Source organism: Tupaia chinensis, unplaced genomic scaffold (genome assembly GCF_000334495.1).
Source record: "Tupaia chinensis unplaced genomic scaffold, TupChi_1.0 Scaffold000610_1, whole genome shotgun sequence".
NCBI lineage: Eukaryota > Metazoa > Chordata > Mammalia > Scandentia > Tupaiidae > Tupaia > Tupaia belangeri.
The window spans coordinates 1,284,199-1,304,581 of record NW_006160129.1 but is presented as its reverse complement, the minus strand read 5'-3'; the positions used below and the strand labels follow the sequence as shown (position 1 = coordinate 1,304,581).

The following is a 20,383-nucleotide window of genomic DNA, read 5'->3' as shown; positions in this document are numbered from 1 at the left end:
ATGAGTGTACATGTATAAAAAAATCTCTCTTAAAAAAAAAAGTCTCTCTGTCTGAGACCAGCAGATGACGTAATGGCTACGTCACTGGAATCCCATGTAGTTGACCATGGTTCGAGTCCTGGACCCGGTGGCTTGAAACTCACGCTGGCACGTGTGCATGCATGCCCAAAATCCTGAGAGTAAAATGGAGGCAAAGGGATTGCAGTGTGGCCATTCCCTCTGGCGGGTGATTTCTCACTTTCTGTCTTTCTGTCTCTGTCTCTCTGGTGAGTGCATGTACCCTACAGCAAAAATATCTATTAAAAAAAGTCTCTTTGTTCAACCACTAAGAAAGAATAATTGGGTTAAGGAATGTAAGTCATTTCTAATACAAGTTCAATCTGCCATATAACTCAATAAAATTACTTTTTCCCTACCACAATAAGTAAAAGTATAAAATACATTTGATACACATAAATGAATCAATACTTTTAATTTACCTATTTTTTCATGGGGTTTTGTTGCAATTTCCTCCCATGCATTCGTTTCAAGGTTATATGCATGGATCTTGGAGAGAGAGAAAAAAAACACATATACAAATTAATTAAATAACTGTAGTTTTAATTAGTCTGAAAAATTTATTTTTAAAAATAAACTTTATTTTTCAGAACAGTCTTAGGTGCACAGCAAAACAGAGCAAAAGATACAGATTTCCTATTTAGGAGCCTGTGCAAACACATATTCTTGGATGAAATGTCTTTCTCCTTTTCTTTTGCTTTTTCTCTGAGCTTTCCTAATTCTAATATAAGACAAAACATTACATGGAACAGTTGAAAATTAAGCACATATATGATTTCAGCTTTTTAAGTTCACAGAAAAAATAGAAATGAAAAAAAGTAGAAATGAAAAGCAAAAACACATGTGATTCTTGAATTTCTTCTGTGCACTGTTTTGCAACTTGTATATTTTCTGCAACAAACATGTATCATTTTTATGACAGAAGAAAGCAAGAGTTGCTAAGAAAACATGGGGATGCAGTTTGACAAAACTTACAAAGATCATTAAGATTACTAGGCAGACCAGGAGCTCTGTAGCCTAATCTAGATTTCTCCTGGGATATGTAACCATGAAATTTCAGAAATGCCACAGAGATGGATGAATAAAAGCCCTCAGAGCTTTTCAGAGTTAGTGACATGCAGTCCTAAACACGTCTACTCTTTTAAGACACACAGCACTGACGCTGATAGGGATGTGACATCCTTAGAGCCGTGTTTCCAGTTCTAATTAGTTGTTCCATTCAAGTTACTCTACTTCTCTTTTACTCACTTTCCTCATTCAGCCCAAGGAAAGAATTATCATACTGTATTTTCAACGTGTGATAAAGGCAACTATCAACTAGAAAGGAAAGAGGGGCACAAACTTCTGCCTTAAATACAAAGAGCATCTAACACAAAACAAATGTTGATGAGGAACCTGCTCGAAAATTAAAATACCTGAAGTAACAGAATTATCTTGCTTAGAAGGATTCATGCCTCTCTCTATCCTTCTCCCTCTCCATTTTTCTCTCTTTTTTAAAAAAATACCTTGTTTAAAGAATAAGCTGTCCAAGAAGTACCACCACCCAAGATGTAAATCCTTTGTCCATCATGTGCAATTTCATGTCTGTATCTGAAAATATACAATACAATGTGTTAAATGAAAAATAATCAACCTAAGATTTAGCTCAAGATTTTTATGACATCATTATTTATAATAAATTAGAATCACTGGAAATAACCTAAGCTTTCAACAATAATGAATTGATTAAATGAATTCCAAAATATACATAAAATGGATTAGTACATAACAAATAAGAATATAGGCATATGAGATGGTTAATATATTGAGAATTTCTTTTTGTGTCACTAACTGAAAAGAACAGAGCAGAGGGACCAGCAGTTAGCGTAATGGCTATGTCACTGAACTCCCATGTAGTCGATCATGGTTTGAGCCCCGGACCTGGTGGCTTAAATTTACACCGGGCGTGTGTGTGTGCGTGCCCAAGATCCTGAGAGGAGAATGAAGGAGAAGGGATTGCGGTGTGGCCATCCCCCCTGGGGGGGGTGATCTCTCACTTTGTGTCTCTCTCTGTCGAGCCCCCATGCCCCATAGCAAAAACCCCCCCCAAAAAAAAAAAAAAAAAAACACACACAGAGCAGATAGGCTATAATAACATTAAAAATTGGGGCCAACAGGTGGCATGGTGGTTAAGGGCGCTGGGCTCCCATATGGCTGACCACGGTTTGAATCCCAGACTTGGTGGCTTTCTTTCTCGCCCTCTTTCTCTCTCTCTCTCTCTCTCTGCTCATAAATAAACAAATAAAGTTAAATAACAATAATTTAAAAAATTATAGATACACAAAAATGCACAAAAAATTACTATTAAGAATATCATCTAAAAGGTTAATTCTGGTTATTTCTGAGTTTAGATTTTCTTTACTTTCTTCTTTTTGCTTATTTGTATTTTCTATAACCTTTTTGTGATAACTTTGCATAAGGGGGGATATTATTACTAAGTTTTAAAAAGTGACCTCCCTCTATTTAATTAGAGACCCTAGACTATGGGTTTTCAAATGAAAATATTTATTTAACAGAAAATTATGCTATAGAGAATTGTGACTATAATATGAAACACCTACCAGAACTTTTCAGGTCGTCTAGCTAGAAGCTGAAATGATTTATAATATGTCCATAAAATGATTCAAAGAAGGTAACCATGTGAAAATGCTTTAAAAACTTAATATATTTTCTCCTTTCCCCTGAAGGCTCTGGTGCTGATAAAATAAATTACATCAAAATTACTCTAGTAACAGACCATCTCCCAAGTCCTCTCATGGTAGGCCTACAAATCAGCCATGGACATACTACAATAAATACAAAGTCTTTCTTAGCGTCTATATGCCATTTTATTTAAAGGCAACAAAGAGACATTGGATTAGTCTAAATAGTAAATAAAGACAAGTGTTTACTATCTTTGCTTTAAATGATAGGGGAAAAAATTGTCTTCAAATTTTTCAGTGGGTTTAATTCTAAGAAGCAGCAATTGCTTCTTAGGAAAGTGAAACACCAAGGACTACTATTAGAAGGCAACTTGGGAGAACCATATGATATTCAGGAGTTTCAAAATGAGCACTTAAAATGAATGACCTTTCTATTCCTCCTCCTTTCTATCCTTCCTCCCATCCAAAAAATATTCATTGAGCATCACTGTGGGCATGGCACTGTGCCCTGTACTGTATTTGTGAATAAATGAGCCAAAGAATCCTAATATACACATTAAGAAGGAGAATAGAAAAATAACCAGAAAGCAATTGTTTTGCTTCTAATATCAAATTTAGTTATAATTGCTACCTTTAGTTTTGTCTTCAAAGTATTACTATTTTCCTAATGCAGAAAGACTGAAATGTAAGCAGAAATAACATTTTAAAAGGGTGAAGTCCATCTCCTTAGCAGAAGCCCTTTCTCTACTACTGAGCTGGGGTCTAACAGCCAGTCGGCTACTTTAACAGGGACCAGGGGGTTTTCTTCATATCACCAACATTGTGAAAGAGGCCAAACCTTAACAAGCAGGAATAAATCTGCTTTAATCCTAGAGCCTCACCTTTCTTCTGGTAGATCACAGGACAGGTTGTTTGGTTTCAGCTGTGTCCACTCTCTGGTATTGAGATCTAGTTTGTGCAGGTCTGTGCTATAAATATAGCCAGTTGTCCCACCAAAGACATAAAGGGAGCCATTGATGATGGCCATGGCCTGGGTAATGAGGAAAGGTGAACAAGACTTAACCATTAAGACTTGAGTAAAAAATGGAAACTTATTCGATACCCTAAAGTTAGGTTTCATGAAATTCTCTTGTACTTTTTAACCTTTTAAAATATCAGACCTTCCAGTCAGCCAGTAGTGTGGTAGTTAAGGTGGTTGGATCACACACGGCCAACTGTGCAGTTGGAGTCCCGGGCCAGGGAGCTTGAAGAACATGCAGCATGCACATATGTCCCTGCCTGAAATTCAGAGAGGAGGGAGAAGGGATTGTAGCATGGCCATTCCCCCCGGGGTATGATTTCTCACTTTCTCTCTATCCCCCCCATCTCTGTCTCTAGTCAGTACAAGCATCCTACAACACAACCCTCCCCCAAAAAAAAAAAAAAGAAATGTAAAGCAAACTTAAAGCTCAGGAGCTGCTTCTCAGTACTAATGCCAGGTAGACAAGAAATAAGCATATCTTGATTGTTTTAAGCTTAGCCCATTTCTCTCAAAGAATCTCTGACACATGGCAGATTGCTTCCTATCGTTTTGGATATAATTTTTCACACCTAAGGAATGAAGCACTGAAACTAAACAAATCTCTACCTAATCTACATGTTTTAGCTCAGACCCACATACAACTCTCTTAGCCATGTACAGAAATCTTCAAGTCTACTACTTAGGACAGAAAGTTTTTCAAGGAATCATATCACTCTAAAAAAGACAGACCTGGACCATAGTGGAGTCCAGTCTCACTGGGGATGGGAGCGATGGTGGGGAATTTAAGGAAACTTCCATACTATTTGGCCATTAGAAAGAATGAAATCCTGACATTTAGGCAACATGGCCAAACCTGGAGGACATCACTTTATGTGAAATAAGCCAGGCACAGAAAGAATACCAACTGTTCCCATTCACACCAAAACTAAAGATGACCTCACAAAAGTGGAGAGTACAAAGTAATTCCTAGAGCCTGGGCAGAGTAGAGGAGATGGGATGGGAGGGTGGAGAGATGTTAATTAATAGACACGAAATTGCAGATAGGTAAGAGGAACAAGTTCTAGTGTTATTTATTATAGTAGGGTGAGGATAATTTACAATAACTAATTGTATATCTCAAATTAGCTGAAAGACAGGACTTTGAATGTTCCCAACAAGAAGAAATGACAAATGTTTGATATGATGAATATGCTAATAATCCCAATATATCATGACATAATGTACTGAAAAATCATGCTGTACCCTATAAATGTGTACAATTATTATGTGTCAATAATATTCTTTAATATTTTTTAAACTACAGAAACTTATATATACATCAGATCATAATCCTAAATTGGATTAGAAACAAAGAGTGGGGGCCAACAGGTGGCGTGGTGGTTAAGGCGCCGGACTTCTATATGGCTGACCACGGCTCAAGTCCCAGATCTGGCCATTTGAAAGTCACACTGGGCACATATGTATGTGTCCAGAATCCCAAAAGGAGAATGGATAAAAAGGGATTGTGGGGGACCAGCAAATGGCATAATGGGTACGTTGCTGGACTCCCATGTAGTTGACCGCAGTTCAAGTCCCGGACCCAGTAGCTTAAGCTCACGCTGGGTGCATGTGCGTGCGTGCCCAAGATCCCAAGAGGAGAATGGAGGAGAAGGGATTGCAGTGTAGCCATTCCCCGGGGGATGATTTCTCGCTTTCTGTCTCTCTGTCTCTGTCTTTCTGGCCAGCACACACGCCCATAGCAGAAACCTCTCCAAAAAAAAAAGAAAGAAAGAAAAAGGGATTGTGGGTGGCCCTCCCCCAGGAAGGATGATTATTCACTTTCCCTCTTACTGGCTCTATCTCTCCGGCGAGTATATATGCTCAATGGTAAAAACCTTAAAAAAAAAAAAAAAAAAAGAGGAAGGGGGAAAATAGGGAACAGCAGGCAATCAGATTTACAAATTATAATTTCATATCGTAACTGAAAAATTAACCACATTGAATTCTTTCTTCATTAAAAAAAAAATTGGAAGCATTATAAGTATTTTAACAACATCCCCAGACAAGAAAATATAAACAAATAAATGTAACAAATTAACCGTAACTGGCCAGAGACTGGTACCTGTCCATATATACGGCTGGGTTTCTTCCCCCGACAGCTGAGTAAAGCCCATCTCTTATACTTCACATTACAGACATGGACGTCATTGCCGTTGCTCTCGCCAAACGGGATGCCCGTCCCGCCAAACACTAACAGGTTGTTCCCATGCAGCACGACTGGGGAAAGAAGCACAAATTCCACTTACATACCTGAAACACATCCCCACAAAATCCTGAATATCTGAGAAACTCAGAAACGTCAGATTTACTGTTTACACAGACAGCCTAAACCAGTGCCTGCAGGTGGTGTGGTGGTAAAGGTGCTGATTCCCACATGGCTGACCACGGTTTGAGTCCTGGGCCAGGCCGCTTGAAAATCACGCCAGGCGCATGTGGGTATGTGCCCAAAATCCCAAGAGGAGAATAGAAGAGAAGGGACTGCAGAGTGGCCATTCCCCAAGGGGGTGATTTCTCACTTTCTCTCTGTCTTTCTTGTCTCTCTCTGGCAAGCACATACAATCTATGGTAAAAATATTAAAAAAAAAAAAAAAGAAAGCCAAAGCCACTGACATTTAACTATTACAAAGTTCTTCAGACAAAGCTCTAATTCGCTCTACTACCTGGACTATCTTGTAGTTTATTGTTAAGTATATGACATGTGTTCAATAGTTATTTATGGAATTCATTAAATACTGTGTATGACAATACTAAATTACATCAACTTTGGCATACCGCTGTGGCTCAAGACAGTTCAAGTATGCTGCAAAGCAGAGGAAAATCAAGTGTCACCTCTGCCTTAGCGAAGACTCAGTGGGACACAGGATGAAGGGATTAAAGGATATTCTGATTTTGCCAGGAGAATGATCTCTACATTTTAAATTATGATGTCTATCATTTTAATCCCCTACCAGATAAAAGAAACACACCAATATCCTGCAGATAACTTTGGTGTTCCTCCTCTCGGCATCTTTTCTTCTTCTCCCACACACGCGCGCGCACACACACACACACACACACACACACACTCTCTCTCACATGTACTCTCTCTAATGTACACTTTCTTTCTCCCCACCTCGCAATAGTGCTACCTTATTACTTCAGCGACTTTTTAAATCAGTTCTTTAATTGATACAGCACAGTTGTTAATGGCATGGGCTCTGGAGCCAGCCAGAGATGGATTTAAATTCCAGTGTGACCTGAGGAAAGTTATTTAACCTCTCTTAATTAATCTTTACAACTACCCTATGAGGTAGGAACTATTATTATCTTTTCCATTTTTAAAGATGAGAAAACAGATGGTTTGCATAACTTATTGAAGGTTTCCTAAAAAGAACCTTGCCAGGCTAGGGAAAAAGAACAATCCCAGGTAGTCTGGCTCCAGGGCCTGCGCTCTCAGTCGTTACTGGGAGAGAGGCTTTAGGCCTCTTGAAAGCCTCAGTGTCTTCATTTATACAATAGCAACCATTCTAGCACCTGCATCATAGGAAGTTGTAAGCTACTGTGTGTGAAGTAGAGGCATTTCTCACTTAATGACTGAGCTCCATTCCGGTGACTAGGTCATTAAGCAAATTGGTTGATAAGTGAGGAGTTTAAAGGTGGTGCCACAGGGTGTGTATTTGTCAATAGACATCACATGACACCATACTAGAATAATTTCATTCTATCCATACAAAAATTATACATTAGATAAATACCAGACAGAAAGTGACAGACTCATCACAACACAATAATATAAATCTGGCATAACTGTCTTTATTCTGAATACTGAGTGCATGATAAAGTGCAAATTTATAAATGAAATGTGTAGTCTTTCCTGATTATGAATGCATCGTGTAGTGAATACTGACTGACCACATACACACACACTTGATATTGATCCCCCTGATTAGTAATCCCATTTTACAGGAAAGAAAATTAAAGCTAAAACTCCTCCAGCAAGCAAAAGTACACAGCTAGATTCAAACTCAGAAGCCAGGTGGAGTCTGAATCACCATGTTACATTACTACCACAGTAAGAAGCCTACCCAGTAACAGGTTAAATCATATTATGGTGCTATAAGCAATTAACAAAGAACACGTGACACTGAACTTGGCCTCTCTGACAGTTCCTAAAGTCAAAAGTTCAGAACCGCTTGCACTCACGTGACATGGATGCCAATTCTCGGGGCATATAGCCATCTGTGCCCATCTGGTGCCATACTCCTGTAGCAAAATGGTACCTCCAGAGCTCCCTGAAGAGAGGGTAGTCTTCGTTATCTGGCCCTCCAGACTCATCATAATCTGGGTTATAGCCGCCAAACACATAGAGATTGGTATTATCTGCCACACAGCGATGTCCACTTCGTGCTGGTGGAGGTCTGTGGCCTAGAAAAGAAGAGGACAGTTTTCCACAGGTGGCCCACCAGATTAAAAGCACAAACAGAATAAGGTAACAACCATTTTAGCTTCAAAAGGGGATCAGGGAAGATTTGTAACATGGATGAATTTTTTATTTGCTTAGGTTATTTTATACATTTATATGCCACTACTTAAGATTTTAAGGAGCTAGTCTCCATCTCTTTTTCATATGACTACTTTCAGGTTTTGATAACTATAAAAACATATTCCCCAAGGGAGGCAAAATAACATGATAAAGTCAAGAAAATGGCCGACAACTTGGAATTTTCAAGAAAAGGAGAAGGGGTTTAAAAATTCAAAAGCTATCAGGACAAATTTTCTCTTATTTTTCTTAAAGTAGAAAAAAAACACTGACCAGCTAAAGTAAACTGTGAATATTAGACAGCTACATAAATATAACCACAAATGTGAATGAGTCATGTATGAATAAAAATACAAACATATAAAACCTCTGATTTTCCCACAATATATAATTATATACTTAAAAGAAAACTGGCTGTTAAGAAGTTACAGCAAAATTTAGAATATAAATACCATTCCAGATATTATGGCACATAACAAAGAATATCCTGGGACCAACAGTTGGTATAATGGCTATGTAGCTGGACTCCCATGTAGTGGACCGCGGTTCAAGTCCCAGACCTGGTGGCTTAAACTCACGCCGGGCACGTGTGCGTGCATGCCCAAGATCCCGAGAAGAGAATGGAGGAGGAGGAGGATTGTGGCGTGGCCATCCCCACTAAGGGTGATTTATTGCTTTCTATCTCTTTGTCTCTCTCTTTCTGGCAAGCACACGCACCCTATGGCAAAAACCTCTCAAAAAGAATCCTTATGTACATCTCAAAAAACATATTTCATCCTATTAAGAGTTTAACTAAAAAAAACCTATTATAATTTATTTGTATTTGAAAACTTTCTGTAGTTTAAATTACATCAACTAGTTCACAAAAAATAAAGGTTATTTTGGAATAAAACAAACAAAAACTTAAACTATTTCTATTAGCTTTACAATTTTTTATACCAGGCTATATAAATCCTTGCATAGCTACAGAACCAAGGATGTTTAAGTATATACTGGATGGGACAAGAAGCCACTACAGTTGTCTGTGACCCCTAAGATATATCTACTTTTAACAGCTACCAGTACAACGTTAATTAACATTTAGAACAACGGGGCTAGGTGGCGGCACAGTGGTTATATAACTGAACCCACATGGGAAAAATCCTGGGTTTGTTCCGCAGGACCTCTCTGAGCACACCGGCCATGTGCATGCACACCTGTGACCTGGGCTGGCTGAGACTAGAAGGCCGGTCATGGCATGAAGGCCCTGTTGGAGGTGCCCCCACACTCTGAAGAAAGAAACAAAAACTTATAAAGATATTCAGGGAACCAGCAGGTGGTGTAGTGGTTAAGATGCTGGACTCCCACACGGCCCACTGCAGTACGAGTCCTGCACCTGGTGGCTTGACAATCATGCCAGGCACATGTGTCCCAAATTCCAAGAGCAGAATGGAGAAGGGATTGCAGCTTGGCCATCCCCCTGGGATGTAATTTCTCACTTTTCCTCTCCCTGTCTGTCTCAATCACCAGTGAGCACACATGCCCTATAGCAAAAACCTTAAAAGACAAAAAACAAAAAAGATATTTAGGACAATGCTAGACATCTAGTAAACATGTGTTATACAAATAAATGTGTGTTTAATCATTTTTAGGGTATGCTTTTAAACAAGAACTGAAAAGAAATCTCGCACAGAGCTAGAACAACTAAAAATCAAAACAAAAAACCAGCACTGAGTCACTCAGATCCCCTCTGTGACTGCTGTTTGAGTCTTTGATGGTTCCTTACTACTCAGACACCAAGTCCTCTGCCAGTATTTGAAAGCCTTTCACCCACCAGCCTCGTCCTGCCTTCCCTCTCACACTCACACTGCCTGTTTCAGTCGGACCCTCTGCTTGGAAAGCCGAGTCCTTCCATTGTACCTCTGCCTACTCCATCTACCCTTCAATCCCTAGTCATAGAACTGCCTCTAAGTCTAGTCCATGCGGCCCTTTCTCATCAGGAAAACCCCAGCACCCTTCCAATTCAGTATGACACTACTCAAACATTAGTGTATATACGCACAATTAATAAGATGACTACATAACTACTGGGCTGTTAGAAAAGTCATGATACATTTCTGTGTAGAAAAAATATGTCATGACTTTTCCGATAACCCAATACGTAAATACATCTGTTAGGTAAACCATAATCAGTTAGCAAATTTATTAATAAGCTGTGACTTATCTTAGATGGAGAACTCAATTTCTTTCTCCATCTCTTGAAATACAGAAAATATGAAGTGGAAGAGCTCCTACCTGGGTTTGAATCCAGTTATTCTTTTTTATTTATTATTTTTTTGGAGAGGTTTTTGCTATAGGGCGCGTGCGCTCGCCAGAAAGACAGAGACAGAGAGACAGAGAGAGAGAAATCACCCCCCCAGGGGGGATGGCCACACCACAATCCCTTCTCCTCCATTCTCTTCTTGGGATCTTGGGCACAGTCGCACATACGCCTGGAGTGAGTTTAAGCCACTGGGTCCGGGACTCGAACCGCGGTCAACTACGTAGGAGTTCAGTGACTTAGCCATTACACTAACTGCTGGTCCCAGAAGCCAGTTATTCTTAACCGCTACCTTGAGCTTCACTGACTCAGCTTCCTCATTTGTATGTGGGCATATTACTGGGCCTCAAAGGTTTATTACATTTGTTATGCTAAAATATGTTTATTGGTTCCTAGGCATATCTTTCCAGGAGACTGAGCTACTTGTGGGAAGAGAAAGAAATGTACTTGTATTCACCTTTCTATAACCAACCCTAGGACACACAGAAATACTGAAGAAAGTTGTGAATCAATTAATTTGACATTTATCTTTTTCTCTACTCAAGTCATCAGTTTGTTTTTCTTCTCCAAATAGATTATAACCTCCTTAGGGTAAAGATGATATATAATAATTATCCCGTATCACCACAACACCTAAAACAGCTGGAGGTACATAACATGAAATACATTTTGTTTTCTTGAGCTTCAGGTCAAAGTAAACAGTGACAGGAATGAACAACAGAGTATGAAAACTCATTGGACTTTGATATTATACTTAGGAGATACACAATTTAAGGGACAGAGCCTTAGTTCCACAATGGACCTCTCAAGAAACATGTACTTCTTTCTAAGAATTAGCAAGCCACACTTAAAGAAGAAACAAGAGAGTTGCTATGGTCGACAGACAGAAACTCTAAGAATCTCTATCATTCACTCATTTGTTGTATACCTGGAACCAATAGCCCATTTTTAAAGCTACTTCTGGATGAGTATGAAAAAAAAGAAAAAAGAATATCTTCTAGGATTTTCTCTACATCACTGTCTATCAGGGAAAGTGTTTCAGTCTAAGTTTACTGCCAACTATTTTTGTGACAAATATCTCACCCACGTGGATTACAAGCTGAGAAGACTGTGAAAAGATGATTTTGTACCTATGCCCTCATTCATTCATTAAGCTGACAATATTATTGGACGCCAGTTATGTAACAGGTGCTGTGCTTGCTGCTAGGGACACAATGATGAGACAAGTAACTACCTCTGTCCTTTGGAGCTCATAGTCCAGACCTGCAGTCCAACGCAGTGGCCACTAACCACATATGACCACTGAGCCCTGGGCTGGCCCGACTGATGATGTACTTCAAATGTAAAATACACTGGACCCCAAAAACTTGGTACCCCCAAAAGAATACAAAATAAGTATTTTTATATTGATTATATGTTGAAATAAAATATATTTTTTTTAATTATTTTTTTTGTTGTTGAGAGGTTTTTGCTATAGGGCACGTGTGCTCACCAGAAAGAGAGAGAGAGACAGAGAGACAGAAAGTGAGAAATCACCCCTCGGGGGATGGTAACGCCGCAATCCCTTCTCCTCCATTCTCCTCTCGGGATCTTGGGCACGCATGCACACGCACCCTGCATGAGTATAAGCCACTGGGTCTGGGACTTGAACCACAGTCAACTACACGTGAGTCCAGCGACATAGCCATTATGCCAACTGCTGGTCTTGAAATGATATTTTAAATATACTGGATTAAATAAAAGCATTAAAATATCACCTTTTAAAAAAACCTTTTCAGGGGCCTGCAGGTGGTGTGGTTGTTAGGGGCGCTGGACTTCCACATAGCCAATCATGGTTCAAGTCCTGGACCTGGAAGCTTGCTTTCCTACTTTCCCTTTCTCTCTCTGGTCAAATTAAACAAATAATAATGATGGTAATAAATGAAATACAATAATCTTTTTAAAAAAAAGTGATCGCTCTTTTAAAAAAATCTTTTTCAATGTGGCTGCTATGAAATTTTAAGTTTTGAGGTTCGCATATTTGTTTATTGACATATAATAATTGTACATATTTATGGGGTACAGTGTGATTTTTACAACATGAGAACAAAATGTACAATGATTAAATCAGAGTAATCAGCATATCCATCATCCCAATCATTTGTCCTTACTTCATACTGGAAACATTTATCAATTTTCTAGCTACTCAAAGATACACAGTAAATTGCTGTTAACTACAGATACCCTACTCTATGTACCAGAGTTTGCTCCTCTTAGCTCTAATTTTGTTCCCAACATCTACCTAGCACTCCCTCAATCCTCCCAACTTCTAATTCTCATTCTTCCACTTTCTGCTCCTACCCTTCCATGAGATCCTTTTTAGTTTCTACATGTTTTTGGTTTATCTCATTTAACTTGTTTCCAGGTTCATCCATGTTAGCTCAAATGATGGGATTTTATTGGTTTTTTTTTTTTTTTTTTTGGAGAGGTTTTCGCTATAGGGCGCGTGCGCTCGCCAGACAGAGACATAGAGACAGAAAGCGAGAAATCACCCCCCAGGGGGGATGGTCACGCCGCAATCCCTTCTCCTCCATTCTCCTCTCGGGATCTTGGGCACGCACGCACACGCGCCCGGCGTGAGATTCAAGCCACCGGGTCCGAGACGCGAACCGCGGTCGACCACGTGGGAGTCCAGCGACATAGCCATTACGCTAACTGCTGGTTCCCGGGATTTTATTGTTTTTAGTGATTGAATAATATACGTTGTGTGCATATGTAAATGTGTGTATTTATACACGTACAGCGTGCTTTCTTTATTCAATGGTTGATTTTTTTTTTCTCCTTTAAGAAGGAGAGAGGGGCCAGCAGGTGGCATGGTGGTTAAAGGCACTGGACTCCCACATGGTCAACTGTGACTCAAGTCGATCTGGTGGCTTCCTTTATAATTGTCTCTGTCTCTCCCTTTGGTCAAACTGGAAAATATTATCAATAATAATAATAATGCTAAACAAAATTATTTTTCTTTAAGGATTATTTAACTTTATTTATTTATATTTTAAATTTGACCAGAGAGGAACAGAGTGTGAGAGAAAGAGAGAGAGAGAGAAAGTGAGAAAGTAAGCTGCCAGGTCCAGGATTCAAACTGTGGTCAGCATGTGGGAGTCCAATGCCCTTAACCACCATGCCACCTGCTGGCCCCAAAATAAAATAGTTCTTAGAGAGAGAGAGAGAGAGAAAGAAAGAGGGACAGATATAGGTACTTTTGACAGGGTCTCAGTGTATCTTGATTCTTCTGTTCCAGTCTCCCTACATAGGTTTACAACTGTGAATGATGTGTTTGAGTTGACCTGGGAACTGAACGTGGGCCTCCCACATGGCTTCCAGCTTCCCAAGCAGTTGTGCTATCCAGCGCCACCATGGCTAGGCCAACACTTGTTGGTATTTCAATCAGACAGTGCTGGTCTAACTTGCTTGCTCTGTCAAATATTTCATGAGCTATGCAAATTAAACTGTTAGGTAGAAAGCCTCTGAGCAGAGTTTTCTAAATAAGAGACATCCTGTCAGTGTGTCTTACAGCTGGGAGTAAAAAGATAACTTTTCTTTCTAGAGAATAACTACAGATTTCTTTTCCATATATTTATTTCTTGAACTTCTCGGACCAGGCGGCTTAAAACTTAGACCAGACATGTGCGCGTATGTGTCCAAAATCCCAAGAGAAGAAGGGAATGCAGTGTGGCCATGCCCCCGGGGAGTGATTTCTCACTTTCTGTCTGTCTGTCTCTCCAGTGAGTGCACTCACACTATACCAAAAATCTGTCTCTCAAAAAAAAAAAAAAAAAAAAAAAAGACACAGGCTGAGAAACTCGTTTAAGATAGAAGGAGGCTAAAGATGACATCTTAAATACAACCACAAGATCTAGGATTTTCTTTTGCTACAAAGAACATCAGAATAACTGGCAAAATCTGAAAAAAGGCCAGTAACTTAGACCTTCGTGTTAATTTTATCTATCGTTTATAGTATTAATGGTGTTAATTTCCTGATTCCGATTTATGTTCTGCACTTATTTAAGAGAATATCTTTGTTTTTCAGGAACAGATGCTGAAATACATCATAAAGGGGCATGATATTTGTAAGTTATTCTCAAATGAAATGTATAGGTTTATTTCTATGTGTGGTTGTGTGGAGGGAGGAGAAGATAGAAAGCAGGATAAAGCAAATGAAATAAAATGACAATATCTGGGTCAGCAGGTAGCAGGAGGCGAGGGTGGCTGGATCCCATATAGGTGCCTTCAGTTTGATGAGAAGAAACTATGGCCTGGCCATCCCTCCTGGGGGGTGATTTTCTGTCTCTCTTTCTCTCTCTCCCTCTTTCTCGTAAGCATACGCACCCTATGGCAAACTAAGGGGAAAAAAGTTTTATCTGGGTAGTCTGGATGAAGGATACAAGAAAATTTTCTTGCTAATTTTCTTTAAGTTTAACATTATGTCAAACTAAAAATTCAATGTTTTGAAAAGCCTCTAGGGCATATTAGGTACAACCTAAGAACGAACATAATCTCTGCCATTTACTTTGATATGCATCAGTAGAGTTTCATTGCTTTAAATATCTATTGTTTGTTTCTAATTATTTTATAATGTTCACACAATTGTGAATGGATATCCCTTTAGTCTTATTTTCCAGTTGATTGTTGTTTATAGGAAAGTGATTTTTCTTTGCAAGTTTAAATTTTTTAATTTAACTTATTATTTTTTAATTTACAATAGGACATGTATATGCTCACCAGAGAGAAACAAAGAGAATGAGAAAGCAAGTCGCCAGGTCCAGAACACGAACAATGGTCAGTCATGTGAAAGTCTAGTGCCTTAACCACCATGCCACCTGCTGGTCCGACAAGTTTAAATTTTACACAGCTAACTTTCTGAACTCTAATATTAGCTATGTTGGTTAATTATCTTGAATTTTACTGACAATTAAATCATCTGCTATTAGTGACAACTTCTAGTTCTCTTTTCTTCCTATATATGTACCTCTTCTCTTTTTTCTTTTTCCTAGCCGTCTATTATATCCACTGAAACCTCCAGAACAAAGTTACTGGATAGTGGAGATGGCAGTGGGTATCTTTGCTTTGTTTTTTACTTTAATGGGGATACTTGTAAGGTTTTACCAAATATATGCTTTTTGCTACCAGTTTCTTATACACAGTCTATCAATAAAAGAAATCTTATTCATGGATGTCTAAAAATATTTCTCCTTAGCAAGAAGAGGCATTTTTCTTTTTTTAAGGTTTTGGGCAGAGGGTGTGTGTGCTCGCCAGAGACAGACAGAAAGAAAGTGAAAAAACACCTCTTGGGGGTATGGCCACACCACTATCCCTTCTCCTCCAGTCTCCTATCAGGATTTTGGGAACATACACACACACAAGCCTGGCATGATTTTCAAGTTGTCAGTCCAGGATTCGAACTGCAGTCACCCATGTGGGAGTACAGTGCCTTAACCACCACACCACATCCTGGCCCCATGAGCGTAGTTTTTAGAACAAAATTTGTGTTGGGGGACCAGCAGTTAGTGTAATGGCTATGTCGCTGGAGTCCCATGTAGTCAACCGCGGTTCGCATCCCAGACCCGGTGGCTTAAAACTCATGCCGGGCGCGTGTGCATGCATGTCCAAGATCCCGAGAGGACAGTGGAAGAGAAGGGATTAAGGCATGGCCATCCCCCCTGGGGGGTGGTTTCTCGCTTTCTGTCTCTCTGTCTCTCTCTGTCTGGCGAGCGCACGCACCCTATGGCAAAAACCTCTCCAAAAACAAAAGCTAAAAAAAAAAAAATTGGGGGGTGAGTCAGGCATGGTGGTTGAGATGGCTGGATTCTACATGGTCAACTGCACAATTTGAGTGCTGGACACAGAGGCTTGAAAAACATGCCACAGGGGTGTGTATGTGTGTGCCCAAAATCCCTAGAAGAGAATGGAGGGATTGCAGTGTGATCATCCCCTTGAGTTTTTGTTTGTTTGTTTTTTTAACTCTCTCTCTCTCTCTAGTGAATGCATGCACCCTGTAGCAAAAGAAAGGAAGCCGGTCAGCCAGCCAGCCTCTCTTTTAAAATTTTGTATTGAAATGTGGGAACCAGCAGTTAGCGTAATGGCTATGTCGCTGGACTCCCACGTAGTCGACCGCAGTTCGCGTCCCGGACCCGGTGGCTTAAAACTCACACCGGGCGCATGTGCATGCATGCCCAAGATCCCGAGAGGAGAATGGAGGAGAAGCGATTGCAGTGTGACCATCCCCTCTGGGGGGTGATTTCTCGCTTTCTGTCTCTATGTCTCTCTCTGTCTGGCGAGAGCACGCGCCCTATAGTGAAAACTTCTCCAAAAAAAAAAAAAATTTGTATTGAAATGTAACACACAGAAAATCACATATATCATAAAGCTACAATTTGATGCATTTTTAACAAAATAAACACAGACTGTCAAATTTTATTAAATGTTTTTCTTAGAATCAGGAAAATCACACTTATTCTTTTAACATAAAGTAGTAGACTAAATACACTTCACAGATAAACCTCATTTGATCTTGATTCCTTTTCATTTAGATTTACCCCAGTCTTCTTAAATATTTACTATTATTTCTTTTTTTCTACTTTTCTGATTTTACTGAAATAATCCAGTTTTCTTTTCTTTCATTTTTCCTAGGAGACCTGTATTCTATTACTCTTAAAACATTCTGAAAAACATGAACTATTACTGTTCTAACAATATAAGAATAAACGGCATTTGGGGCCAGTTCATGGCCTAGTTGTTAAAGGAGCCGATCTCACATGGCAGACCACAGTAACAGAACATGCCGGGCATGTGTGCGTGCATGCCCAGGGATGTGGCAGGATGGAAACAGAAGGGAGGTAGCATGACTAGCCCATTGAAGAGTCCTTTCTCCCTCTCCCTCTGTCTCTCTGGTAAGCGTGTGCACCCTCTGGCAATTACTGGGTTGTCAGGAAAGCCATGAGGCATTTTTGCATAGAAAAAAAGAAAAATAGGTCATGACTTTCCCAACGACCTAATATTTATAATTTTTTCCCCCCATATGGCATGTGTACTTTACCAGAGACAGAGAGAGGGCTTTTTTCTTAATTATTTTTAGAATTATTTAATTACATAATTTTAGAATTATTTAATTGCATTTATGTATTCATTTATTTTAATTTGACCAGAGAAAGAGAGAGAGAGAAAGAGAAGTGAGAAAGCAAGCTACCAGGTACAGGACACGAACCATGGTTGGTCATGTGTGAGTGTCCAGCACCTTAACCACCATGCCACCTGCTGGTCCCTCTCATGGCTTTAACATATACTTCTCTCACCAATAATGAGGTTGAGCATCTTTTCATGTGTATTGGCCTTTTGGATTTTTCCTTTTGTGAAATTCCTTCTCAGACCTCTTACATATTATTCTATTAAAATGTCTGTCTTGTCTTTTTACTGATTTGTACAATTTTATTATATATACTTGCAATAAAGACCAAATGTATTTCCAAAGTGTTTGAATTTTTAATAGATATTACACCTATAAATACTAAAATAAAAAAAAAATGGTAAGACCTCTAGCAGTACTCCCAATCTGTTTCATTTTATAGTTACAGAATGTTACAAACACACAAAAGTTTATGGTATTCCTATATGCTTTTAGAAATCTCTTAGCAATTATTCTAGATTGCATTGTCCTTCTATTTACACACAACTCAGTTTTGCTGGTTTCTCTGCACACTACTGCTTATATCCAAAGCTTCCTCTTCTTTGCATTTTTTTTATTTTACTGAGAGTACCACTTCAAGCAATTTTCTCAAAATGGGTGTACATTATAAAATTTCAGCTTTAAATTTATTTTTAATGCCCTATTTTTAAGGCCCCCCCCCCCGAAAAAAAGAAACCATTAGCAAGGCTGGGTACAGAATTCTGTCTTTAAAATTTCCCTTCAGAGCACTGAAGGCACTCATCTTCCAGCAAAATATGTTGCAGGAAACAAGATTCCAGTCCAGTTCTTGGTCTTGAGTCTTCGAAGAGAGGTGCCTTATATTGGTTTGCTTTTCTATTTTTCCTTCATAATCTTTTGTGTATCCTTTATACTTGAAAATTCAGACTTTCTTCAGTTTAGGAAAATATTACTTCTTTTAAGAATTTTTAACATTTATTTATTTATTTATCGATTTATTTGTTGTGATCGTGAAGTCGCTGGGTCTAGGCCTTGAACCAGTCAGTCATGTGGGAATCCAGCGCCTTAACCACCACGTCACATGCTGGCCCTGAAATATTATTTCTTAATTTCATTCTTCTTTTTGTCTGATCTTTCCTTCTGTAATTCCTATGAAACAGATTCCAGACAACTGAGATATATCCTCAAAATATTAATTTCCCTCGTATACTTTCTATCTGCTGGTCTTCTTGCTTTATGGTCCACGTTTTTCCTCTATGTGACTCTTCTGAAAAGCAATTGGCTTTAAGTCTGTCTATTATTTAATCCTCCAATGGAATTTTTATTTCAGCAATCAATTTTCCAATGAGAACTAATTTATTAATCATTTCTATCCACAGGAGCTATTTTTTAATTTACAGATCCAATTCATTCTCAGAGCTGTGTAGATACCTCTGGTCATGAGAACTTTATAAACTTCCATTCTGCTTCCTCATTATCTCTGTCTTTACCATAGACAACTGTTTTATTAGTTTGCCTCAGTTGCCTTCTCCCAAGTCTAGTTTCCCCCAAACATCTGTTTTGATCACCTATTCATACTAAAAAATGAAGGGCTACACTGGTTGGTAATTTTAAGAAATGTGTGTTTCCTCAACAGCTGTATTAATTTTTCTCTAGAACCTCCAAATGGAAGTTCTGTTTGACTCTGAGTCTCTGCAGGTACATTGTGAGTCAGGTTTCTCTTCTTTTGGAAGATGAGAAAAATAAGGCAGTTTGGCCTTATTATGGCTAAAATAAGGCAGGCTGCAGTTTTGTGGGCTTGTCCTTGAGTGTACATCCGTCCTTGATGGAGTGCCCTTTCTTTTCCTCCCCATTCCTCCATCCTCACCAAATCCATCACACAGGTCCTTTACCTACATCTCCGCCATGCGTGTTTTCTCCAGGCCTGGTCCAGGCTTGTGATGCTGCCCAACCCTCCCTAAAGCAAACCCCCTACTTTGCCTGAAGAGCTGCTCTCAGGGTTTTAAACTGGGAACTAATGTCACTGCTGGAGCTCCATATCTGAAGGGAGGGAGAGAAGGAGTAAGGAAGTAACTGTTCTGAAGGTAGTTTTTTAATTATTTGCCCTGATGTTCGACCGTCCACCTTCCACCTGCTCCCTCTTCCTCTACTCGCCAGCTCTAAACTCTGAGTTATAGGGAAGAGCCCTACTAGGAAACCATACAGCAGGAACACCTATTTTGAGCTGCATTTTAGTCTGTGCTGGTTTATCAATCAATATAATTCCAACTGCTTTTCTATTACCCTGAAATGCCTCAAAATTTCCAGTATTACTACAATAATAATAGCAACTAACACTGAGTCAACATGGCTAAATGTAAAAATTTCTCAACGTCAGAACTCCAGCCTAACGGTTAAGGGAACCAGGTCCTAAACGGCTGATGTCAGTATGAATATGGCCGCAGTGGCTTGAAGAACATGCCAGATGCCTGTGCATGCATGCCCCAAATCCTGGTGCAATGGAGAAAGAGAAGGGATTGTAGCACAACTATGTCCCTTTTTTTTTTTTTTTTTTTGCAGGGGGAAAGGAAGTGCTTTCTTCCTCTCT

General features: G+C 39.3%; 1 protein-coding gene across 1 annotated transcript in view; it reads right to left on the bottom strand.

Annotated features, from left to right (window-relative positions):
* The window catches only part of KLHDC10 (kelch domain containing 10), a gene marked incomplete at its 5' end in the record, with an annotated part of 33,719 nt that overhangs the window by 6,252 nt on the left and 7,084 nt on the right, over positions 1–20,383 (bottom strand). Inside the window, 5 exons of the mRNA XM_027775889.1 lie at positions 480–546; positions 1,563–1,647; positions 3,620–3,768; positions 5,861–6,015; positions 7,981–8,202. Of these exons, the coding sequence (XP_027631690.1) occupies positions 480–546; positions 1,563–1,647; positions 3,620–3,768; positions 5,861–6,015; positions 7,981–8,202 (678 nt within the window). The remainder of the gene's footprint in view (positions 1–479; positions 547–1,562; positions 1,648–3,619; positions 3,769–5,860; positions 6,016–7,980; positions 8,203–20,383) is intronic.